Source organism: Sus scrofa, chromosome 3 (genome assembly GCF_054392235.1).
Source record: "Sus scrofa isolate SSC_HxYL_T2T_F1_AM1 chromosome 3, Sscrofa_HxYL_maternal_Yorkshire_Landrace_v2.0, whole genome shotgun sequence".
Lineage (NCBI taxonomy): Eukaryota > Metazoa > Chordata > Mammalia > Artiodactyla > Suidae > Sus > Sus scrofa.
The window spans coordinates 110,445,924-110,470,228 of record NC_139385.1 but is presented as its reverse complement, the minus strand read 5'-3'; the positions used below and the strand labels follow the sequence as shown (position 1 = coordinate 110,470,228).

General features: G+C 53.5%; 1 protein-coding gene and 1 long non-coding RNA gene across 5 annotated transcripts in view; both read left to right on the top strand.

The window, feature by feature from the left end:
* The window catches only part of LOC146404854 (uncharacterized), a 1,116,837-nt gene that overhangs the window by 837,518 nt on the left and 255,014 nt on the right, over window positions 1-24,305 (top strand). The window lies entirely within an intron of this gene.
* On the top strand, window positions 2,430-12,519 carry PKDCC (protein kinase domain containing, cytoplasmic). Of its 2 annotated transcripts, none has more exons than XM_021087584.2 (7): window positions 2,430-3,261; window positions 7,298-7,420; window positions 8,017-8,288; window positions 8,909-8,988; window positions 9,246-9,353; window positions 11,008-11,181; window positions 11,605-12,519. In XM_021087584.2, the coding sequence occupies exons 1-7, from the start codon at window positions 2,623-2,625 to the stop codon at window positions 11,688-11,690; spliced, it is 1,482 nt and encodes a 493-aa protein (XP_020943243.2). In that variant the 5' UTR covers window positions 2,430-2,622; the 3' UTR covers window positions 11,691-12,519. The 2 variants fall into 2 exon arrangements, with proteins under 2 accessions (XP_020943243.2, XP_020943242.2); XM_021087583.2 differs by having other exon boundaries at window positions 9,228-9,353.

Below are 24,305 nucleotides of genomic sequence, written 5' to 3'. Positions count from 1 at the left end.
AGAAACTCTAATCTGTTCAAAAAGTTCAATCCCCTTTTTTCAGAGGCCAAAAACCTATTTCCGTCAAAGATTGTATATGTCTGTGTGTCTGAGAGCTGGCAAGGGAGACAGAGTGAGTGTGAGAACGAGAGCTGAAATGCCTTTGTTCCTGTATGTGGGGCTACTGCTCTGTGGGCTCACGTGTGTGCCTTGTATGTATATACATTCAGGCCTGTTTCTCAGGCCCTGTGTGCACTGAACTTTCAAACCATAACAAAAACACTGAAGCTTGGCAAAGATATCACAGGAATAATTATCTAATTTCAGAACATGTTATTATAATACCTACACGATGTGTAACGAACTTAACAATGTTCACGTTATATTCACCAACGCTGAGTTAGAGACCCACAAGGCCACGTCTTACCTCTGAGGCTTCTCCAAGACCCTAGAGCGGAGCAGGCCCCAAAGAAAACCCTCGAAGGAATATTTCCCTCCCCCCTGCCCCAGCGGCTTCTTTGTGGATCAGGAGGTTTAGCTGATAGAAATGACACGATCTCTGGAAAGGGGGCAGAGTCTATCCTGGGATGGCAGCTCTGTCCTCCCAGAATCCCCGTTCCTCCCCAACAGAGGAGCCCCTGGAACTGGTAAGGAAATGGCCATGTTGAGGTCACAGAGGCAGAGAGGCTTTCCCTGACTCAGCTGTGGGCCAGGGGGGGGCCTCAAGGCTCCCCTCTGCCCCAGGGGGCTGGATTGGACTGTGGCTGAGTGTGAGGGGAATGTTTGCTGTTTGCTGCTGCTCCCTGTTGACTTTAGCCAGTAGCTCTGTTTACAAATCCAGGTTGGTTTTCCCAGCACAGTTAATTAGACCAAAGACATCTGGTGTGAGGACTGGGGAGGGCATCTGCTCAGAGCCTTCCCCCCACACCCAGCAGCCAAGGGCCAGAGCAGGGCAGAGCAGCTAAACAGGACCAGACCAGAAGCCACCAAACCCGAGGTCCTCGGGAGAACTATGCCTTTTCTCACTCTGCCCTTTCCATGCTAAGTTAGACTGGACCCCACTCTCTTAGGGGAAGCCTAGGAGTCAGGGCTGGATTGCCCCTACATCAGTGGGATCACAGGCTGGAGATCAAGGACCTTCCAGGTCCAAAAGAACTGGACAAGCTTCCTGTTTCCTCTTCATCACAGAGACTCTGCATTCTGTTGTAAGGCCTGACCTCTTCAGCTTCCTGGAGAAAAGATTTTTTTTTTTTTTTTTTTTTTTTTTGGTTCTCCACCTCTTCCCTGACTCCTCTCCAAACAATCTCTGACACTGAGGGGAGGGAAGGAAGGTGGCTAGGTGGACAGTTCTAAGGCGGTGGGGAAGTGAAGTGGAGGGCTGGGAGGGGGAGGGGCAGCGGCTTATCTCTCCCAGGAGGGGGGAGCTCACTCCAAACAACTAATGCACTGGCGTGTGAAAGCTCCTCAATTAGCACTAATGATGCAATCAGGGAGGGAGGAGGAGGGACCAGAAGTTCTGGTAGAGTCAGCACCTACTTACACTCACGATACACACTCCCTTCCTCGAACACAGGGGCCCTTTCAGACACACTAATGCACACACTCCGCAGACAATCTGAACCACGCATGTCCGTGGGCACAAATGCACTCTTTGCCCAAACTACTAGCACGCATATGGTTCGTGATCCGCTGCTGACCCCGTCTAACTGCAGGGTCCCAGAGGAGGGATTCGATTTGGGGCTTCAGGGACAAGGAAAATCAGAAATCAGAAAACAAAACAAAAAACTGGTAGAGGAGGTTAAAGAGGCCATCTCCGAAAACTCCATGATTTTTCCTCTGATCCCGGAGTTCCTGTCCCACGCGCGCTCGCAGGTGCCAGCCCCTCAGCTCCAGCCTTCCCCTTCCTCCGCGCCAGAATCCAAGACTGGGCGAGGAGCTGCCACCCGCAGCTCCACCCCTGCGCCGTCCGCCCCAAGGCCCTGGGTCGCCGAGAGGGCGCACTGGGATCACGCGGATCCCCAGCACCCGGACCCAGCGGCTTGTCCCCACCGGAATCCGTTACCCGCCGGCCTCGCCCCTTCGTCTTCTCCCCCACCCTGCCCAGCCGGCTCCGTTAGCCGCTTCCCGGTCCCGTTATTCGGCCACCCCAGCCCCGTTATCCACCCGAGCCCCCGCACGTCCCGGGGCCGCCGCCGCCCCCTCCCTTTCTCCCCGGCCGGAGCTCGGGGGCCGCGGGCTGGGCAGGGCGGGAGCCGCCTCCGCGCCGCTTCCCAGGCCGGGACGGCCGCGGGAGGAGGTCCCGCTGTCAGTCAGCGGGGAAGGCCGGGCCGGGCGGCCGGAGGGGGCGGCGCCGAGGACGGGCTCGGGCCGGGAGCTGGGAGGCGGAGGCGGAGGGGGGCGGGGGCGGGGGCGGCTCCGGGCCTTATAAGCGGCGGGGGCAGGGCGGGAGGGAGGCAAGTGTCAGGCCGATGTGCCGCCCGCGAGGGGCCGGGGCCGGGGTCGGGGCAGCCGGGGCCATGCGCGCAGGCTGCGCAGGGAGCCGGCGGGGCGCTGAACGGAGCCGCCTCGGAGCCTGAGCCGCCCCGGGCCGGGGCCGGGGCCGGGGAGCCGCGCGGGGCCGGCCGGCCAGGGGGGAGGGGAGCGATGCGGCGCCGGCGGGCGGCGGTGGCCGCGGGTTTCTGCGCCTCCTTCCTGCTGGGCTCGGTCCTCAACGTGCTCTTCGCACCGGGCTCGGAGCCTCCGCGGCCAGGCCAGTCCCCCGGGCCCTCGCCAGCCCCGGGCCCGGGCCGTCGCGGGGGCCGCGGAGAGCTGGCCCGGCAGATCCGAGCGCGCTACGAGGAGGTGCAGCGCTATTCCCGCGGGGGCCCGGGGCCCGGGGCCGGCCGGCCAGAGCGGCGGCGCCTGATGGACCTGGCTCCAGGCGGCCCGGGCCTGCAGCGTCCCCGGCCCCCGCGGGCCCGGCCCCTGCCCGACGGCGCCCCGGGCTGGCCCCCAGCTCCCGTTCCGGGTTCCCCCGGCCCGGGCCCGCGACTGGGCTGCGCCGCGCTCCGCAACGTGTCCGGCGCACAGTACGTGGGCTCCGGCTACACCAAGGCCGTGTACCGGGTCCGCCTGCCCGGCGGCGCCGCGGTGGCGCTCAAGGCGGTGGACTTCAGCGGCCACGATCTGGGCAGCTGCGTGCGCGAGTTCGGGGCGCGAAGGGGCTGCTATCGGCTGGCGGCCCACAAGCTTCTCAAGGAGATGGTGCTGCTGGAGCGGCTGCGGCACCCCAACGTGCTGCAGGTACGAGGGTGGGGGTGCGGGGCTGAGGGTGCTGGCTGGACCTGCCCAGGCCCGGTCACTCTGGCTGGAAGAGAACCCTTGGTCTTAGCAGATAAAGAAGCGGAGCCCCAATGATTGTGCCCAGGTTAAACTAGGGGCAGGACCCGGACCATGGCAGCTTCTCGGTACCCTGACTCTCACTCCTGGCTCAGTGTCCTTTTACAAAGGGTCTCCCGTATTTCTCAGCTTCCATACCGTATCTCTTGAAGACAGGCCAGTACAGAGGGTCCCCAAACTCGAGGGTGGAGGTCCATTAGGACTTAGGACCCTGCTTCTGTCTGAAGCTAGGGTGTTGAGCACCAGAGAAATGACCCCAAATCAAGACATAAACAGAGGTCATCCCTGAGCAGGGATCCCAACTGAAGTGATAGGGTCCCCTTTCTTGTTGGACTCTGAACCCCACTTCTCTCAACTTCCAAACAGTGACTTATCTAGCTTTGAAGTTGGGGTACGACAGCAGTGGATTTGGGAAGAGCTAGAAAAAGACCAGGCTTGATTCCAAGAGAACACCCTCTACCCACCCAGGAGCCACTGGAAGGACCCTTGGGGACTGGAGTAGTAGTCCAGGAAACACATAGCCCTTCCCAGAAGAGACGGTGGGGTCCTCCAGGTCTTAAAGTATGCTTGGGAACCACTGGGGAAGCCTCAGGGTCCTAGCTCAACCCTCAAGGGACAGGCTGAGGGCCTGAGGGTCTGAACATTACATTATCTGAGCAAATGTGGCCCAGAGGGTGGAAGATTGAGAAGGCCAGATGCTCAGGTTCCTACTCAATGAGACTCTGTCTCCTACTCACTGGTGGGCAGAGGGGAAAGATGAGACCCCGCCTTGTCCGTTCTGGGCTAGACAAGTGCGGGGCCTCTCCAAGTCCCAGCCCAGCCCAGCCCAACCCTAACACACCCACTTCCTCCTCTCCCCCAGCTCTCCTCATCTTTGAGTCTGCCCTAGGATCAGACACACTGTTCCCTTTGCACACTTCTGAGTAGTCTGAAAGGGGAATCCCTGACTGTTCTTGGCCCCGTGAACGGAGGGTGTGGGCTGACTCCTCAGCCGAGGAACCTGGCCCACACCTTCCGCTCCTAAACCACTCAAATTAACCTTTCTGCACCCAGCAGAACTAACCAGAAACCTAGGACTTCCTCCCTCCTTTCCTCAGGAGCGAGATGGACCTCAGGTCTGGGTGGGCGTTGCAGAAAAGAAGAAATAGGCCAGGGAGCTATTTATACCACAGCAGACTCCCAGTCTTCCCAGGCCACTCCAGCCCTGGCCAGACACCTGTGGACTGGGTCCTGGGCCCTGAACTGATTGCAGAAGGTCAGGTAGAGCCAAGAGTTGTGAGCAGTTGTGTCTGGTTGCGCGACTGACACTGTGGAGCTACAGGGAGTGAGCGGCTGGTTACGTGGCCATTCTAACTGGGAGGATCTTGTTCTCTTTGCTTCCCAGGGGCTCCTGGGAACTTTTTGGAAACCCTGGAGTGTCAGCCAGATTCTGAGGCAGTGGAGAAGGTCTTAAGTGTCTTAGCAGGATATTAAGTGTTAGTTAATTGACTCAAGACCCCTCCCTTAGGACAGATTCGAGGTTTGATGTGCTTGCCTGTCTCTTAAGGAATGTCAGGCCCCTGGCCAATGCTGAAGGTGCCAAAAGAAAAAAAAAAAAAATTACAACTGAATAGTGTTCACCCATTTCCTCTCTAGACCAAACTCCATCTGTCTGGGGTTGGCTGTGTGACTCTTACAAGGTCGGAGACCAGAATTAGTTGCCCTGGAACATATGTTATAAAATGGAGAGGGTCCCAGGTCCTTTGACAGAAAGAGGGAAGGTGAAAAGCTCCCATTATGGGGACAGAGAGGTACCTCGGTATGAATTTAGGGACTGTTTTGTGGTGGGTCGCCTACATCCGTCCCCCAACTCCCAGGCCGGTGTCCCTCTGGCTTCTTCAGCAGTGTCACCTCTGCTGCCAGGGAAGACCCTGCACTGGAGGCTTCATTTGGGGTGTGCCAAGAACTAAAATAATGTTGTTTTAATACCCCTTAATCAATGTAAAATTTCAAAATCCTTCGACGGCTGAACTGGGGAGGAGCCAGCTAATGTTTCCCACTCCCCGAGGCTGCCCAAGGCCCCCTCCCCATCTCAGGCAGCCCCAGCATTGGTGCTGTGGTTCTAATAGAAAAGGCCCAGGATAGCATGTCCCACTGGGCACTTCCCAGTGCATGCTCTGGTCATTAGGGACTGCCTGGCCGAGATCTCTCTATCTTCTGTGACCCCCTCCCCAACCCACCCTCTGTCTCTCTCACTCACACACACACTCCCTCACGTGACTGAGGTCTCTATAGTCCAGGGTCAAAGGGCACAAGGGTCTTCCCTCCCCTCCACCTCTGCCGTTCCTGGGGCCTCAGGCCTCAGATGGGGCCCCAGGCCTGCTTGGGCCCTGATTCTGGCCCTGCTAGAGTATGTTTCTTCTCCGAATGAACAAAAGATGGGACTGAAATGCTCAGCCTCATGCTTCCTGGGGGGGTTAATGGTGTCTTTTTATTTTTTCCTGAGGGGTGTTGATTAATACCTCGTTAACAGCGCATTTAACGACCTCCGGGTGTTTAATAACCTTCAGAAGTTTCCCACAAAGGCTCAGACTCTGGGCAAGAAAATGAGAACCAGGCCCCAGGGCTGCTCTCCTTACCTCCCCACCCCCACCCCTGCCCCACTGGGGTCTGGGGCCTCCCTAGACTGAGGTGGGGTGAGGGAGGTGGAGAAGGAGGGATGAGGAGGGCACCTGGGATTGCCCCCCGATCTCCCAAGTCACGGCCCTAGTGACACTGAGACGTGCCTTCCCGCATGCCAGCTGGACTGAGGCAGCTGGCTGCAGGGAGGGGGAGCTGAAAGGGCTCTCCTGGGATGGAAGGGAGCATGTGAGGGCCCGAAGTGGAGCTGGAAAGGGTGGGAAGGGTGACAGTATGCAGGAACATGGAGCCCAGGGGCTCGGCTCCCCCGCTGCCCCCCCCCCAATCATGCAGCTCTCCCCTCTCCCTCCTCTGACCTGGACAACTCCGCCTTTGTGTTCCTACCCCACAGGGTCCTGGACGTTTTGAGCACTGCCTGATCCCTAGCTGATGTGCAGTGTGGTAGGAGAGGCTGGGAGAAGCAGGGCTCTCGCTGGATGCTGGTTTAGGTGTTAGTGACAAAGTCAGGCTGTGCTTCCTAGAAGCCCCTTGCCAGCTGAGCTGTACCAAGCCCTCCCCCAGATCGCATGGAGTGACCAGGCCCTCAACAAACTGATCTTCCCGGGGAACCTTCTCTTAATTCCACCCCCCCCACCCCCGCCGCCCACCAACTATACAGAGAACACCCATGGAGGTGTCCCTTCAACACTGTTCTTATCCACACTTGGTACCAACCCCAAGGGAGACTGCTTTTCCTCCAGAAAGACTAGAGCAGAGGAAAAACGAAGGTGCCAGAAAACGGAAATGATGCAGAAAAGACAAGGATGAGAGCGGGGGTCGGGGGGGAGTATAATAACCATTTGCTGGCTTGTCGATTAGCAAATGGTTGGTACTCTTGGAAAGAACCAGGCTGTGGAATCAGGGTGACATCAGTTTGAATCCCAGCTCTTGCATTTTGTAGCTGTGTGACCTTGTGCAAGTAACTTATCCTCTCTGAGTTGGTTTCCTCACACGCGAATTGGAGATGATAATAATAGTACCTACTGTGCCCTTTTCAGGTTATTCTAAGAATCAGTGCATAGAAAACAGTTAGTGATTAACATATGGTGGCCAGACCTGCCCATTTATCTGAGTGGCCAGAGGTAAGGGGCTGATGGAGTCAGTAGGAACCTAGGCTGCTGGGACAGAGGGCAGGCTTCCCAGGCAGTGTTGCTATTCTGAGCTGAAGCAGAAACCTAGGGATGGGGTGGCAGGGGCAGGGTGGGGGAGAGTCTGACAGCCCAGCCCGTCCCTGTCCCCACCCCCACCCTGTGACCTCATGACCTGCCTGGGCCTCTTCCAGCTCTATGGCTACTGCTACCAAGACAGCGAAGACATCCCCGACACCCTGACCACCATCACGGAGCTGGGCGCCCCTGTGGAAATGATCCAGCTGCTGCAGACTTCCTGGGAGGATCGATTCCGAGTGAGCAGGGAGGCGGGCCAGGGCCCTGGGCTCCTCGCTGGGATGGTTCTCCCTTAGAAGGCCAGCCCTCCAGAGCAGCTTGGACTCCTCCTCAGTCGAGGGAGAGGGAGAGAAGAATGGAGTGAGGCTGACTCGGCCATCGGCCAAAGGGTTAAAAAAAGTAACAAGATAGGATCCTGATGGGTTTGTGCTCACACACACACACACACACACACACACACACCCTCAGCCTGGCTGCAGGAGGGCCAGCGTCCTGGGTCTAGAAAAGGTCTTACGGTCATCTTGCCCCTCCCTCAATTTGCATACACTGGACAGAAGCCACACAGAAGATGCAACCTCAGGGAGGAGGGGCACTATCTCCAGCCTCCCTGCCTCCCATTTCCCACTTATTCCGTGTTACCCTCAGGGTCAGAACAGCCACGGGGGAAGAGAAAATCACTGGCTTGCCGTTTAAGGCCCCAGGCCTCAGCCCTTAGTGAGCACTAGAGTCTTTAAGAGAAGGGCAACCCCTCCAGCTCAGTCCAGAGTCCCAGAGGAGGGAGCCCTGGAGCCTCCCAGAAGAGAAGCAGTGAGCAGCCCCGGTGTCTGCCCCTCAGATCTGCCTGAGCCTGGGCCGCCTCCTCCACCACCTGGCCCACTCCCCGCTGGGCTCGGTCACTCTGCTGGACTTCCGCCCCCGACAGTTTGTGCTGGTGGATGGGGAGCTGAAGGTGACAGATCTGGATGACGCCCGCGTGGAAGAGACGCCGTGTACAGGCAGCGCCGACTGCATGCTGGAGTTCCCAGCCAGGAACTTCACCCTGCCCTGCTCAGCGCAGGGCTGGTGCGAGGCCATGAACGAGAAACGCAATCTCTACAATGCTTACAGGTGACTGCCAGCCCCCACTCAGAAAGGCCAGCGAGGGAGCGTAGCGTTGGGGTGGCAGTGGGGTGGGTCAGGGGGAAGCCAGAGGGACTAGGAGGCAGCCAGGGCGGGAGACTCAGCCATGACCAATGGAGCAGCCGGGGCGGGCAAGAAGGGAACATTCAGGCTCCTGCCCAGGAGGCTAAAAATAGTCAGCTCCAAGGAGAATCTGGGTTGGGGGGTGGCAGCTGGAAGCTTCTTAAAATAGTGTCAGACTCAGAGCCTAGGGCTGGTGGGACAGGCCCTGCCCCTTCCTTCCCTGGCCCTTCACCTCTGGAAGCTCCTCACAGAGCCAAGCCATGGGCTGCTCTGACACGGGTCTGTGGGGGGATAACGTGGGACTGAGGGGTGGGAAAGTCCTGGGGACCGGATGAGGAAAACAGACCTCAGATTTCAGTTTTGCACGAAGTTACTTGTAGCCTTAGCATGTGCCCAGACCCCTACCCTGAGTCTGAATAGACTCCTTGGCACGCTCTGGGGATATACACCTTGTTGGTCGGCCTGAGGGATCAGGTTCCCCAGGCAGATTGGGGTTCTGTGCCCAGAGGCTGCACCACTGAGCCCCTGATTTCTCTCTGCCCCAGGTTTTTCTTCACATACCTCCTGCCACATAGTGCCCCGCCCTCGCTACGGCCTCTGCTGGACAGCATTGTCAATGCCACAGGTGAGCACTCCAGGGCCCACCTGCCTCCCATCACCCTGCCCCTCCCCCAGCAAGCATGGGAACAAGAATGACTCAGGATGACACACGGTCCAGAAACCCTCATTTCCCAAAGTGGCCTTCTGTGGCAAGCCCCCTCCCCAGACCACTAGTAGTCAGGGCCCAGCCTCCAGAGGGAGAAGCGGAAGGGCAGATGGCTGCCTCCCGCAGGGGCAAGTGGGAGCCCAGGTACCCTCTTACAGCCACACTGACCTCTGCAGGAGAGCTCACCTGGGGAGTGGACGAGACCCTGGCCCAGCTGGAGAAGGTGCTGCACCTGTACCGGAGCGGGCAATATCTGCAGAACTCCACGGCAGGCAGCAGAGCTGGTGAGTGGCCCCCAAAGGGACCCAGGGGCTGGGGAGGTGCGGAGCGGGTGCAAGTGTGACTGATCCCCCCTAATTGGGCTAAGTGGCTCATCTTCCCTCTGAGACTCCCTTGGGGTGACTCAGAGGCTGCCGACTGTTTAGTCTTCACATAGAGGACTTGTCTCTGACTGAGGTAGAACAACTATAATTCTGCCTTGAACTTGGGGGGTGGGGATGGGTATGGACACCTCTTGTCTGGGTGGCTGCAAACCCCGCTATGTACTGTGTGACTTCGAACAAGTTACATCTGGAGCCTCACTTTCCTCATCTGTGAATTGGGTTCAGTATTACTCACTGGCCCTAGAAAATTCTTATGGGGATTAAATGTCAGGTGAAACGTGTGAAAGCAATTAACTCGTTTCCTAGTACACAGCTGGAACACAATATATGTTTGCCTCTCCTTCCTTCCTCTTCTGGGGCTAGAAGGGCGGCTGGACGTAGAGAAGGGCTCCACTCTGAAACCAGCTAAGAAACCCCAGAGAAGAGAGAGAATTCTCATCCCATTTATGGACTGTGGTCCCTCTGCTGAGGCCCTGGGGTTTAGCCCCGTTGGCAGGGGGCGAGGGATGGGCAGCCTCCGTATTCAAGGAGCTCTGGCCAGTCTTAGGGGTGGGGGAGCCCTCGTTAGCCCTGTAAATAAAGTTTAACGAGGTGAACAATGGCTGGCTCTGTCCCTGAGGACGCCGTTTATGGGGCTATAAATCACAGCCAGCCCTGGACTTTGGTCTAGTCCCTGGTAGAAGAAGGAGGCAGGAGGGCGGGGTGGCCAGAGGCCCAGGGCTTCTGCATTATCAGTCCAGCCCTGGGGTTCCCCAGGCAGCAGGAAAGACTCTGGTGAACGGGAGGCCTGCAGCTAAGCAGCTTCCAGATCGAGGAGGTTTCAGAGCCTCTGGGGGCTCTTTCTGTGTAATGGGGAGATTTCAGATTCTTCCTCTAGCCTCTGCCCCAAACACTCAAGTTGCGGATTCCCAAATGGTAAATTTTTTTTTTTTTTTTTTTTGGTTTACATTCATTTGCATGCCTCTGAATTTCAAAAACTCGTGACTGACCCCCTATCCAAGGAGCTTGCCTAACTTCTTTCTCAAAGGCCAGGAGGAAGTGGGACCAAAGGACAGCTCTAAGCTCTTGCTCCTCCAAGTGTGGTCTGCAGACCAGCAGCACCAGAAACTGGCTGGAAATGCCAGCTCCCACGCCCCACCCCAAACCTTCTGAATCAGAATCTGCAAGATTTATCAAGATTCCTTGGAGATTCACATGCACATGGAAGTTTGAGAAGTTCTAAATGTCTAAAATGTCCTGGGCTCAGCAGGACAGCCATTGGCTCTGCGTATGTGCTTATCCTATCCCTGTGCCTGCCATCCTGTGCAGCCTGAACCAGCTGTGTGCCCTTAGACTTCGGAGATGTGTCTCCCCAAAGCCAAATCTGAGCTCTGCCCTCCCTGAGTGGTCATCCCAGTTCCACGGTGGTAGCTCCCTTCATCTCCATGCTAGGAGGACTGGGCTAAATTTCAGCTTTCACCTAGGAAATGGGTCTCAACCCTTTGAAGAAAGTGGTCCTAGCCCTCACCCCTGGGGCATACAGAGTTCTCCTTTGACCTCCATCCCCAACCCACAGAGTACCAGCGCCTCCCAGACAGTACCATCCCGCAGGAAGACTACCGCTGCTGGCCATCCTACCACCACGGAGGCTGCCTCCTTTCAGTATTTAACCTGGCTGAGGCTGTGGACATCTGTGAGAGCCACGCCCAGTGCCGGGCCTTTGTGGTCACCAACCAGACCACCTGGACAGGTGAGCCAGTGGGAAAGGACATCCTGAGGGAGGTGGCGGGACTTGAAAAAGATTGACAGGTAGTAGTCCTCCATCAGAAGCCATAAATGAGGAGTTCCCACTGTGGCTCAGCGGTAACGAACCGGACTAGTATCCATGGGGATTCGGGTTCAATCCCTGGCCTCATTCAGTGGGTTAAGGATCCAGCATGGCTGTGGCTGTGGCTGTGGTGTAGGCCAGCAGCTGCAGCTCCAATTTGACCCCTATCCTGAGAACATCCATACGTGTGACCCTAAAAAGCAAAAAAAAAAAAAAAGCAGCCAGAGGATAAGGAGGTTGAGATGCTGAAAGATGAGTGTCCTCAAGACAGTTGCCTTAGGGAGAGTGGCCCTACCTCCCAGGTGAGAAACACCGGGTCCCATTGCCTCTCACCTCTGCCCCTAGGTCGGCAACTGGTCTTTTTCAAGACAGGATGGAGTCATGTGGTCCCTGATCCCAGCAAGACCACATATGTGAGAGCCTCTGGCTGACCCTCTGCAGGCTCAGCTGACCATCCCCACCATCTGGGCTTGCCTGTGACTTGCACTAGCAGCACTGCATGTCACCTGGGCACCCTGCAGACAAGGCTGACATCCCAGACAGACCGAGGTGACCAGGACAACGTGCAATAATGCCAAATGTTAAAATGTGAGTTTACCAGTCTATGTCTGGGAGTGCTGGCTCCAGGGCCAGGAATCTTGGGGGCTGAGTGCCCCTCCCACCCTCTGGGCTGCCAGCAAGGCTCAGGCTGGTCTCCCTGTTGGGGGCTCTGCCCCTCACTGGGACAATTCTGTGGGCAGCCCCATCACTGTGTTCGTAGTGTGAGAATGTAGCCAGAGCCCCTGCTGCTGGTGCTGCTGCATGTGTCATGGCCCAGCAGGGGCCGCGCGGGGACAATCGGTCATGGAGTGTTCTCTCAGCCAAGCTCCCAACGGGAGGCTTAAAGGGATGCTCTGGGATGTGGGCGAATCTGTACCTGAGGCGGTCGCCTCTGGGCCCCCGACAGGGGGCGCTCACCGACCGGCCCCGGGGGCCTGGGGCAGAGGAGCACACAAGGTCTGAGCCAAGTCGTGGGGTTGAGGAGCAGGTAGCGGTTTGAGCCAGGACCTGGGGTGGGGGTGGGGCCGGGGCCTTTCTGCCTCATTTGCTTTCAGTGAAAGCCGCAAAGCAGCCAAAACCAGCCTCTCCCCCCTCCTGGAGTTTGTATATCCAGAAGCTTTTGTACTTCTTGTTCATTAAAATGTTTATTTTTGTAAAAAAAAGAAAGAAAGAAAAAAATCAATGAATAAAATGACATTTCACGGCAAGGATTCTTCCCAAGCCACAGTTTCTTGGGCTGATTTACTTGGCCTCAGCTATGTCTTGGGTATGTTTGCTGGGGCAGGGGTGGGGACTGGGGAGGGGTGGTGTGTCATGGAGTGAAATCACGGCAAACACTTGCGTGGGCAAAATGTGTTTTCAGGCCCTGCTCCCCTGGTCTCGTCTCCCTCCGTGGCCCTCCACGCTCAGACACAAGGGACTCCTTTCCCTAATGAGGTTAAAATTCTAGCACACACCAGCTTCTCATATACAAAGCCTTTACTCATGTCCTGATGGTGGGACATCCACCACACCAGGGGACCCTGAGCCACCGCCAGTTAGTTGGCTTTGCCTCGGTGCAGGGTTGGGCCTGGCCATCACCACCACTGCCCACCGTGCAGTGATGCACACTTTTCTTTTTCAGAGCCTCTCTTTGAGCAAGAAATAAATATATAGAAAGTGGAGAGAAAGGAAAGTCAATGGAAAACCCAGCCCCCTCTTCCTGGGTGTTGGGAGGGAGCGTCTAGCAGGGGAAGGTCCAAAGATGTTGCAGCCCAGAGTGAAGGGGTTTGAGATCACACTGAGACCAGAGAGGGCCCAACCTGGATGCAAGTCTTCTAACCTGAAATCCTGCATCTTCTCTCCTGTACTCTGTTTCTGCTTCTAGAATATCGTCAAAGTGCATAACCCTTTGAGGGCTTTTTAAAAAGAAGAACCAGACTTTAACCCAGAACCCAATTTCTTCTCGGCAGATGTGATTGGGATAATTTCTCACACATAAGCTGTCTAAGTGATTGAGGAGCCGCTATTGGCTCTGGAGTCCTTGTCATGGACGTTGCTTGGACCCTCAGGGTTATACCTCACCGCCACCTTCCCCAGCCCACACACCCCATGTCTTGCCGCTGGTTACCTGGGCTTGGTGGTTGTGGAGGGCAGGGAAGCTCAGAGCCTCCACAGAACCTCATGATTCAGCCAAGGTGGGTCCTGCCAGCGCTCCCCACCCTCAGTCCCTACCCCGCCAGGGAGGACCTTTGCTTCCATCAGCCTCCAGACCCCTTTCCTCAGCTGGATTCATGTGCGACCACATGGGTAGCTGTTCCCGTGTCATCCAGTGTTAGAGTTTACACTGTCCTCTGTTGCTTTCCAACTGCCAACTCGTCTGCGGGGCTCTGAGCACAGGAGAACCTCGTCACCATGCTGGGCCCAAGAGGCACCACGGGGCTGGGGTAGGAAGGTCTGTGGGGTCTGTGTCCTTCAGAGGGAAACAAAGGCCCTGGTTACAGTCAGCACAGAGGCCACAGAGCTCAGGAACTGCATGACTCAGTAAGCAAAGAGAAGGCTAAAAGGTGAACCAACCACTGCCTCCTGAGCTTCTGGAAGTTTCCTGATGAGGGATTCACTGGCCCATGGAGAGGAGCAAGCTCTGGCCTCCGTGAGGTATGATTGTCATTCCAATTTTACAGACCTGAAAACTGAAGCCCAGGTCACAGCTGCTAAGGGGTTTAGTGAGCGTTCAGATCCAGCCCTAACTTCTAAGCCTGTCCCAGAGAGAGAATCTAAGAGTCAGGGAGCCCATATCCAGTTTGCCTGTGTGCCAAACTCAAATGGAGGCCCAAGGCACACAACATCTTGTTTAGAAAGACTCCCCGCAGGTGGCTAAAGGGATGGTAAACAGCTTCTTCCTCAGTGAGTGAGCCTTGCTTCTGAACCTTTAGCTGGGGAACAAAAACAGCCAGGCTCAGTCCTACAGCGCAGAGAAGGGCATTTGCAGCTGGGGGTCTAGAGAGGGTGGAGTGAGTAACAGCCAGAGGCAAAGTCATCCCACCCCCAGATGGCCGTTTACTTGTCACCACCTGTCTCCCTGGAAAACATTCAGTTCCTGGGAAAGTCTTGTCCCCTTCCTGCGGAAGCCAGACCCATACCTGCCCGCCCCAAATTCTATGTTCTTTCCACTCCACTGCACAGCCAGCAACGCCCAGGTCTGGTGCATGGAAGAAATGCATTCACCCAACCGAAGCATCAACAGAGGAGAGAGGTGGGTCCTTTCCAGGGCTGGGGCGAGGGGCCGGGTAGGAAGCAAAACGAGAGGACCTGTGTTGCTATTAGTCCCCCAAGAGACTCCGGAGTAATTCTGGCCAGCCTTTCTGCTCACCGTGTGATCTGGGCTGTGACAATTCCCTGAGCCTCCATCTCCTCATCTGCAAATTTCCGATTTATGATATCTGCTTCCCAGGAGCTTTATGGGAATTGAATAAAATCATGTACATTAAGGTCTTAGCCAGTGTCAGCAAACAGTAAGCACTTAGGAAAAACTGGCTGAGACTGTCATTGTTATCGTAATGATGGAGCTGAGCTCTCCAGCTTCATCCTCAGCCTGGCCTACAAGAGTATCCAGGGCAGCTGGGAGGACCGAGGCACCAATGGACTGGCCCCCATACCCCACCTCCTGCAGCCCCCACCAGGGAGCCCTCGGGCGCCTGGAGGAGGTGGAGCCCGGCTCCTGGGTCAGCGCCCTGGGAGTTGAGTGTGTGGCAGACAGAAAGAGGAAGAGGATTAACATGAAAGCAGAAAATGGGATTAGGAGGCTTCAGGATATTGTGCCCCCCCCCCCCCGAACCTCTCCCCACATCCATGACAACAGCTTATGACTTTCACTCTGTGGCTTCTGGAGGCCAGAGCCTGGGAGGTTGGATGGCCCCCTGCTCCAGAGAAGAGCCGAGAAGAGCCACTCGGAAAGTGGCCTCAAAGCACGAGACTACTCAGTGTGCTACCAAAGGGCCCAGTTGCCATTACGTGCACTTTCTCATCTAACCCTCCTGGCAGCTCTGCGAGACAAATGATAGTCCAGAGAGGTGATGAGCTGGGACCCAAGCCTCTGCCATGGCTTCGGAAGCCTGTGATCCTTCCCCTCTACCCACAGTCGCACCCAGGAGCACAGCGCCCCCCCCGAACCTGAAAGATCAGTGAACCGCTCAGATCCGCCTCTTCTCTTGGGAAGGATTCCCAGACTCACACTCTGCCTGTGATGGGAAACCCAAAGGACAATTTGAGGAGACCAGGTCCACCTTCCTGGTCTCATCCCATAGGGTGAGGATGTCCCCAAGAAGCCTGATCTTTTTCTGTCTTTTTTTTTTTTTTTTTTTGTCTTTTTTATTTTGGGGCTGCACCCTCGGCACATGGAGGCTCCCAGGCTAGAGGTCAAATAGGAGCTGCAGCCACCAGCCTGCGCCAGAGCCACAGCAATGCCAGATCCGAGCCGCATCTGCAACCTATATCACAGCTCACGGCAACGCTGGATCCTTGACCCCCCAAGCGAGGCCAGGGATCGAACCCGCATCCCCATGGATGCTAGTCAGATTCATTTACACTGAGCCACAACAGGCGCTTCCAAAGCCCAGCCTTTTTCAAGCACCTGCTGAGGTGGCTCATAGAGGACTTTTCTTTCCCTCCATCAATTCCAGTGAATTCAAGCCTGTGCCACCCCTTGGGTGGAGAAAGCTCCAACTATGTGAAGGAGATGGACCACGACATTTTTTAAATTACCTCTCAAGCTTTAGCTGATCCTTGATGACCAAGTAGGGCTAAGTTCATTTTCTCCCTATTCCAGAAACCAGAGCCAGGCCCCTTTCAGCCCCACCTTTTTTAGGACGGTGATCCCTTGTCCTCCCGCGCTCATCCTACCCAGCCCCCAACATCCTCTCACTTGCCCTTTTGCTGGCCTCATTCCAGCTCCAGGGTGCAGTGACAAGACCACCCCCCCATCATTCAGGGTCCCAGCAGGAGATGGAGAGCACAATGAACATGAGATATATTACAGATGTGAGGGTACAGGGGAACCCCATGGGATAGCGCTATAACCTGGGACGAGAAAGCAGAGCAGTTAGCATCTCTACCTGAGGGGGAGAAGTGGGATCTGCTACCAGAACCCAGAAGAAGAACCTAGAAGTCAAGTGACCCAAGGACACAGCCAGACCAGATGACCTCACAAGGAGGGAACCCATCTCCCTTCATTCGCCTTCCTCCCTTCCCGCACCCCTCCATCGCCTGCCGTTCTCTCTATTGCCAAGCCCACCTTGAAGCCAGAGGGAGCTTGATGTAGGTCTGCAACTGTCAGGCCTCTAGGACAGCAGGGTGAAGGCGGGGAGAGCCGACTGGGAGGGGCAAGAGGGATACACCAAGCACTCCATCCCACTTCCTGTTTGTGCTTTTCTCGGCCACAAGGGGAGAGCAAGAGAAGAATTTTTCTTTTTTGCTCCGCATTTCTTTTTTGTTGTTGTTGTTTTTTAGGACCACACCTGTGGCATATGGAAGTTCCCAGGCTCAGGGGCTACATCTGCCACCTACACCACAGCTGAGGGCAACACCAGATCCTTAACCCACTGAGCAAGGCCAGGGATCAAAGCTGCATCCTCGTAGATACTAGCTGGGTAACCCACTGAGCCACAGTGGGAACTCCATGCCCCAGTTCCATTCTCAGATATCCAGCTATTTGTTGTTCTATTTGGATAAAGGAACACATTGAGCCCAAACCTTCAGGGCCTCCTCTGCAGCATACATTTGTATCATCCCCAAGGAGATAAAACTTGGTTCTTGGGAGATAAAAAACTATCACAATGGTTTGTGGCTCTCCAAAGGGCCGCAGTTCATAAACAGACATGCAGTATAACTGTGCTATTAAAATTAGGGGAGTTCCACGGTGGCTCGGCAGGTTACGAACCCAACTAGTATCCATTTGGATGGAGGTTCAATCACTGGCCTCGCTCAGTGGGTTAAAGATTCGACATTGCTGTGGCTGTGGCATAGGCCAGCAGCTGCAGCTCCAATTCAACCCCTAGCCTAGGAACTTCCTTATGCCGCAGGTGTGGCCATAAAAGGCCAAAAAAAAAAATTCCATTAAGGAAACAAAGTATCCTTACAGTACTGAAGGGGGGACCTAGAAAAATAGGTTAAGAAGTTAAGTACTGGATTAGAGTGACCCCAAACCCTTTCTTGGGCTGTCACTGAAAGCTTTGAATCTATCACTCATAAAAGTACAATTTATATTATTTTCTTCAAACGGATGTATACATTTATGTGTATTTCTGTACCGTTCGTAATAAAAACAAGGTGCAATTGGAATTATTTTTCACTTAACGTCTTATTCAATGTACCTTGTCCATGGTGAATGCCTTGGACCACACAGAGCTCCTGCATCTTTCTGCAGCTTCCAGCCTTTGGTGTGTATTTCCCTACACAGAAGAGCTGATATCATTGGCAAGCCAGAAGATTTCGAGGCACACTTACACTTCTCTCAAGTGATCAAGACAAAATATTTCTTGAGTGCTAGTCACCGTAACGAATAATAAAAATCAGACATAGTGCCTGCCTTTTAGGAGCGCCTCACGTCACGAGAGATGTCACAAAGATGAACTAATTCAGCAAGGTACTATATGAGCGGTGACCATAGAGCAATGAGGCCAGTTTCCAGGCGTGGCTTGTGAAAGCAAAGGGCCTGAGCATCACATCTCAGATCACCAAGGGCCAGTTAACCTGGTCCCCCAGGAGCATCCCTTCCCCACCAGGAGGCCCACTGTTAACACTTTTCCAGCCAGAGGAAGGCTTCCCCTTACTCTCTATTTCTCATCTGTAAATCCGTTCCCTTTTGTCACCCGACATTCCCCCCACATTCCCATGGCGACTCACCAGGCTTTGGTGTGGAGCCTGTCAGAGGCTCCTTGAAAGTGTAAATAGAGTGTGTCTACTGTTTCCCCCCTTATCCATACACTTCTTTGGCCCTTCAAAGAGCTCTAGTAGATTAGAGAGGCGCGATTTCTCTTCACCAAACACAGGCTGCCTTTCCACAGGAGGTGGAGTTTCTCAAGAGCTGCATAATCCAGCCCTTAGGTTCTGCTGACTCGCCTGGCATGGAAACAAAATGTGGGGCCCATTTCCCAGAAGCCCTTCTGGTGCCCTTCAGGTCTTCAGCCACGGAGGTCAGTCTCAAGAAAAAAGTTCTGATTTTGTCCCACCTCTCCATGACATCTACCTTCTTATTTCTTTGGGGAAGGACACGTAGGCAAAATAAAGCACACTTTTTTTTTGCTTTCCATTGCTGGGAGATTTAAGGCACGGTTATCCATCTGAACTGGAACAGGAGACACTAGTGAGGTTATCTGTATCGCATTTCATTTTATGACATATCACCTTGTTTACACCGCTCTTTAGGTTGTTTATAGGATATGGATTACCTTTAAATGCTCTGGTCTTGTTTAGTCATTTTTTTTCTCTCCTGTCAATAAAAAATTTTAAAGGCAGCCATTGTTCTAAGAAATGACTATTGTGCTTGCAGCACCAAGATACTTTAATCGGGAAAGACAGTTTGTCTTGCATCTCGGCCTCCCATATCTTTTTGAGCCCAGCTTTGAGGCTCTGCAGAATTTGCTGACTCCACCATTGAACTATGCAGCATTTTGCTGTTCTTAAGAGCAAATGAGTTTCTTCTTTAAACATAGGCCTCTGCTTGGCATATTTAGTACTATTTGACTTGGGTCTCAAGATAGAGCTGTTCCTGGAATGGACTTTACATGCTGAATTTTTCTTTTTTAATTACCCACACTCCTATCACATATGCTGAAGTGACCTTTTTTTTTTTTTTTTTTTTTTCCTAGAGTCTCTCCAACAATTTGCTGAGATGAAGAGATTTATACAGGGTCTTTTCGGGTTAAGAATTTATAGGTTAACTCTTTCATGTGCAAGTCATTATATAACTAGTTCATACTACTGAAAATATATTCCCAGCAAATAATTCAAAATACGGAAAGAGTCAGGTGCACACAGATGTTCCTTGCAACATTATTTAGAATAAGAGGAGTATATAGCAATATGATAAAAATGTAAATTTATAGTGTTAAAAGAAAAAAGGAGGTTGTGAACCCAGGCATATAGCTATGTAAAAATGCACGTGGAAAAAACTGAGAAAAATCCATACACCTATTGTATATAGTTGTGAAGACACACAATTTTGCAAGGATGACAAAATAATTAGGATCTTTAATTCTTCTAACCTCTTCTTGTATGTTGTTACGTTGAGTGATTAATCAGAAATGACTGCAATAAGGTCACTGTTTCAATGGATTAAAAAGGAGTAGCTCAATCTTTGTACTTAAAGTGGGACTAAAACCTCTCTCCTGGTTTGTTTATAAACTCCATTTAAATTGGACTTTGGGGGAAGTTCCCTTTTGGGTCAAGTGTAGTGGGTTAAGGATCTAGCACTGTGGTGTAGGCTGCAACTGTGGCATGGGTTCAATCCCCGGCCCAGGAACTTCCACATGCCACAGGTGCAGCCAAAAAAAGAAAAGAAAAGAAAAAGAAAGAAAGGTAAATTGGACTTTTAGAAAGTCAGTTCCACTAACTCTCTGATTTGTAAAAAGTGTCTGATGGCTTAATACAGGAGTTGAAATCACAAATGACTGTAAGATCCAGCAGGGAAGAGAGTCCATGATGCCTGGCACCATCCAGAGAACTCGGGCCTGAATGCATAGGTATTTCAAGGGAATTGGAGTTTATTGAGAGTCTCCTGATTTATGCATTTTGGCCACTTATCGAAATTCAAAAATAAAATAAGAGACGTTTGTGGGCCAAACAGAACATGTCTACAAGCTGGACTCAGCCAGCTTGGCGGCCGGTTTGTGACCGCTAGCATGAAGCCCATTTCTGAAGCTACAGCCAACGGCCTCCAAACCTCCCCCTGTTCCCCTGTTGACCCTTTCTCGGTGACTCCTGCGCCACTTCTGGCTTTTGGATGAGGGCGATGGAGGATATTAGTCCTCAAAATTATGAAGGCTTATGAATCTGTCCCTACTTGGAAGTACCTCTCTTGCCAGGACAGGAAAGGTGGTGACATTCTTCATATTAGTTTGTGTCTCTGTCTGTCACTTACATTTAGTGTGGCTGAAAGGAATGGATTTGATGCTGTTCAAATGTGCCCGTACCATCCTTGAGACCTTCAATGGTTGCCATATGGTGCCAGCTGTGCCCAGGCTCTGTTTCCAGCTTGTCGTCCCTCAGATTTGAGTGCTCACTGTGTTTAGCACTGTGTCTTCCAACACCACTACCCTGACACCAAGATATAACCCCCTCTTCTGCTCTCTCTCCACCTCCCCTGTCTCCCCCTCCCTCTCATCCCTGGATGCTCCTTTGGCACCATGACCCACCACGGAGGGACCCTCCCGGCTCTTATGCCACCATCTGCTTCTGGTCTCTCATGAAGGGGTCCAGGCAACATTTACTTCTGGAAAACGACCCTTTTTCCTGCAGTGACCCCACTGGCTTTGCCACCCAGATCTTCCCACTGTTCTCTGGAATGTTTGACCCTGGCCTTGCAGTCCTGACGCTCCAGGGCTGACCATCATGCCCAGTCCCTGCTATATCATGGACCACCCGGCCCCACAAGGTCAGTGCAATATCCCTGCTGCCCTGGGCCCCTGGCACACTGCACCAGCAAGATCGTCTAGGCATTTGTGCCTTGATCAATTAATCCATTAGCCCATAAATAAACAAATGAGTTGAGGCTCCCCAGGTAGCCTGTTTGGCTTCTATCTAGAGAAGAGCTCCCTCCTTCCCCATCTAGGACATATTGTGGTTTCAAAGGCCTATTAGTTCTTGGTTTATTTGGGCACTGCAGATACTGCCAGATGTTTACTTTTAAGAGAATTACACTGCTCCTATGACTTGGAGGAGGGAAGGGGGAACTCGGGGCTGGGGGCGGGGTGGGCAAGGCCTTCACAGCCCAGTCACTGGGGGCTCCTTCCCTCTCCCCTCCAGATGTGGCCCAGCCCCCACCCCATTTTGCCAAGTCAGCAGATCCAGACTATTCCAAGCATGGAAGACCCTGCAGGCTCCAGAGCCCAGGCAGCAGCACACATGGCTCACCATGTGGGGCACACGTGTGTAACTCTGAGGTCATGCCTGGGCTCTACCAGCCCCCGTGATGCTCTCAAGAGGGGCTCCTCACCACAGAGTCCCCTTCTCGCTTTGGCTCCCCTTTGATACAGCTCTTCCTTTGACAAGACCAGAAGGCAGATTTGCCTTTTGAATGATCTGGACCATCTATAAATGACGCTTTGGGCAGTGACGGCTGTGGTCCAACCCCAAGACTACGCTGGGAACCCCACAAAGCCTGATCTATTTTGCAGCTACACCCTGTTGCCTGATCCCATCACGATTTGCAGAGCCCAGTAGGATTTGTGGGATCTTGTGCTTCCAAGGGAAGCTGAGGCTGATAGCAGAGGCCAGGACAAATATTGGTTCTTCTCATTAGGGTCTGAAGTCATCTGAAGACATGGCAGGCAATTACATACAGTCCATACCCCTTTGATGGATGGGTCCTGCCCCCACATTTCTTTGCCACCATCATCTCCACTGATGGACAAGGAAGGCTAGCCTTCTCATTGATCCCGTCTGTCCTCCTTCTCCCTCTGCCTTCTTGGGCTCTATCTAAAGGCTGAAAATATCCTCTCTTTTTCCTTTTTCTTCCTGGTGCCCAGAAAGCAAGATGGAAAAGCAGAAGCTCATAACTAGCCCGGCTGGAGGAGCCTTGCAGAGAAGAGACCCTAGGATAGAGCCACACATATTTATTTGAGGACTTATGATGTGACATCATACAAGTCAGATTATAACTGAGTAGGCTATGGCCCATGAACTGGATTTGCTTAAGACTTCCTAGGAACTCAGAGTTCCCATCATGGCTTAGTGGTTAACAAACCCGACTAGGATCCATGAGGATGTGGGTTCAACCCTTACATCCGGCATTGTCGTGAGCTGTGGTGTAGGTTGCAGACGCGGCTTGGATCCAGCATTGCTGTGGCTGTGGCATAGGTCAGCAGCTACAGCTCTGATTTGACCCCTAGCCTAGGAACATCCATATGCCGCAGGTACGGCACCAAAGACAAAAGACAAAAAAAAAAAAAAAGGTTTCCTATGAACTCTACCCCTCCCCTATCTGAGCCATTTACCTCAAACTCAACAATGATTGCAGGGCAGACTACCCTGATAACTTTCATAAGAACTTGTTTTCCCAAGAATAGGAAGCAGAAATCAAAAAATGTTGTCTCGATATGAAACTGTGAACTTACCCAGTTCATGCCTTTATCCAGCCCCCTCCACCTCTATCCTTTGCCTTCTCCATTCCCTGGGGGGCGGGGGAGAGAGAAAAAAACATAGTATATAATTATTCAGTTGGAAACGGAAATACTCCAAATCCGGTGCTCATCCTTCCTTTCCCTCTCCCATAGTTAACACCTAAGCTGGGCTAAAGCAGGATGATCTTCGCCACCGCCTCCTCCGGGAAGCCCTTCAAAGACTCTTGCTACCCCCAGGGTCTGCTTTCCTTTCCCACTTGTTCTCATAGAGTCTCTGGCCCTTCTGAGACAGCAGACCCATCAACATAGGACTTCTATGTACACATGAGTATTCCGTTGTCCAGCTTTGTTTAACAACGTTACTACCCAGTGACTCTCCTCTCCCTGAAAACTTTATGGAGCCAAGGGGAGGGACACAAGGAAGAAGGGCCTGGGGACACACAGGGAGGAATGGGGGATGTATGGCTCTGGTGGCCCATTCCTTAAAGTGACTAGGACTGAGTTTATTCCAGCATTTTCTCAGAAAAGGAGCAGGAAATATCTAAAAACTAAGAAGTGTCGGAGTTCCCGCAGTGGCTCAGTGGTTAATGAATCTGACTAAGAACCATGAGGTTTCGGGTTTGATCCCTGGCCTTGCTCAGTGGGTTAGGGATCCGGCATTGCCGTGAGCTGTGGTGTAGGTCACAGATGTGGCTTGGATCTGGTGTTGCCATGGCTGTGGTGTAGGCCGGGAGCTGTAGCTCTGACTGGACCCCTAGCCTGGGAAGCTCCATATGCCACGGGTGCAGCCCTGGAGAAGACAAAAAAACAAAAAAAGTAAAAACTAAGAAGTGTGGCCTTAGCTTCCACCCATCCCCTGTGGGTCCCTTGATCTCAGACCAGGGACAGAGAGTTGGTGACAATAGAGAATGCTGCTGGGACATTTGGGTAGAGTTCATGGGCCACCAAGGAGGCACTTCTGGTCTAGTGGTTATGAACTTGACCTCTAAAGTCAAGCACACTGGTTCTGAATCCTAGCTCCATAAACAATGCCCTGTGGGATCTTACACAGATTCATTTATTTCATTTAGTATTGGTTTCTTCCTCTGCGAAAAGGAGATATAATAGTATTCACCTCCTAGAGTAGTTGTGAGGTATACATATAGTAATGTTGGTAAGTCATTGAGCCTGCCGCATTATAAAATATTATTATTATCTTTTACACTATTATTGTCCTGATTCTCTCCAAGAGGTCCTGAGGAAAGATCACCACCTCTCTGGGGGTCAGTGTGGCCAGGCCCATCCAGCCTCCCCAGCTGCATTTTCAGCCAGATGTGGCTCTGTATGTAGGGCAGATGAAACAGGCTTTGAGGACCGGGACCAGACTGGACCACCCATCAGGCTGGGGAAGGTGCTGGCAGGACGGCCTCAGCTGCAGCTGCTGGGCCGCCATCCAGGGTGACAGGCAGAAGGCAGTGCTCGAGGGTGTGGAAAGAGACAACAGGTGGCAGCTGGGCAGCAGTCGGCAGCTGGGGAGGCAAGTGGTGGGTCTTCTAGCATTTGGTAACAGGGTGTTTCTACCAGCAGGTGGACCACAGCGATGGGTAATTCCAGAGGGGTGTTCTGAAATCCAAGCGGGCAGGCGGCATCAAGAAAGTCTGTCAGCAGATCCCAGCACCCACCAAAGGCTACATCTGGTGGGGAGAGCCC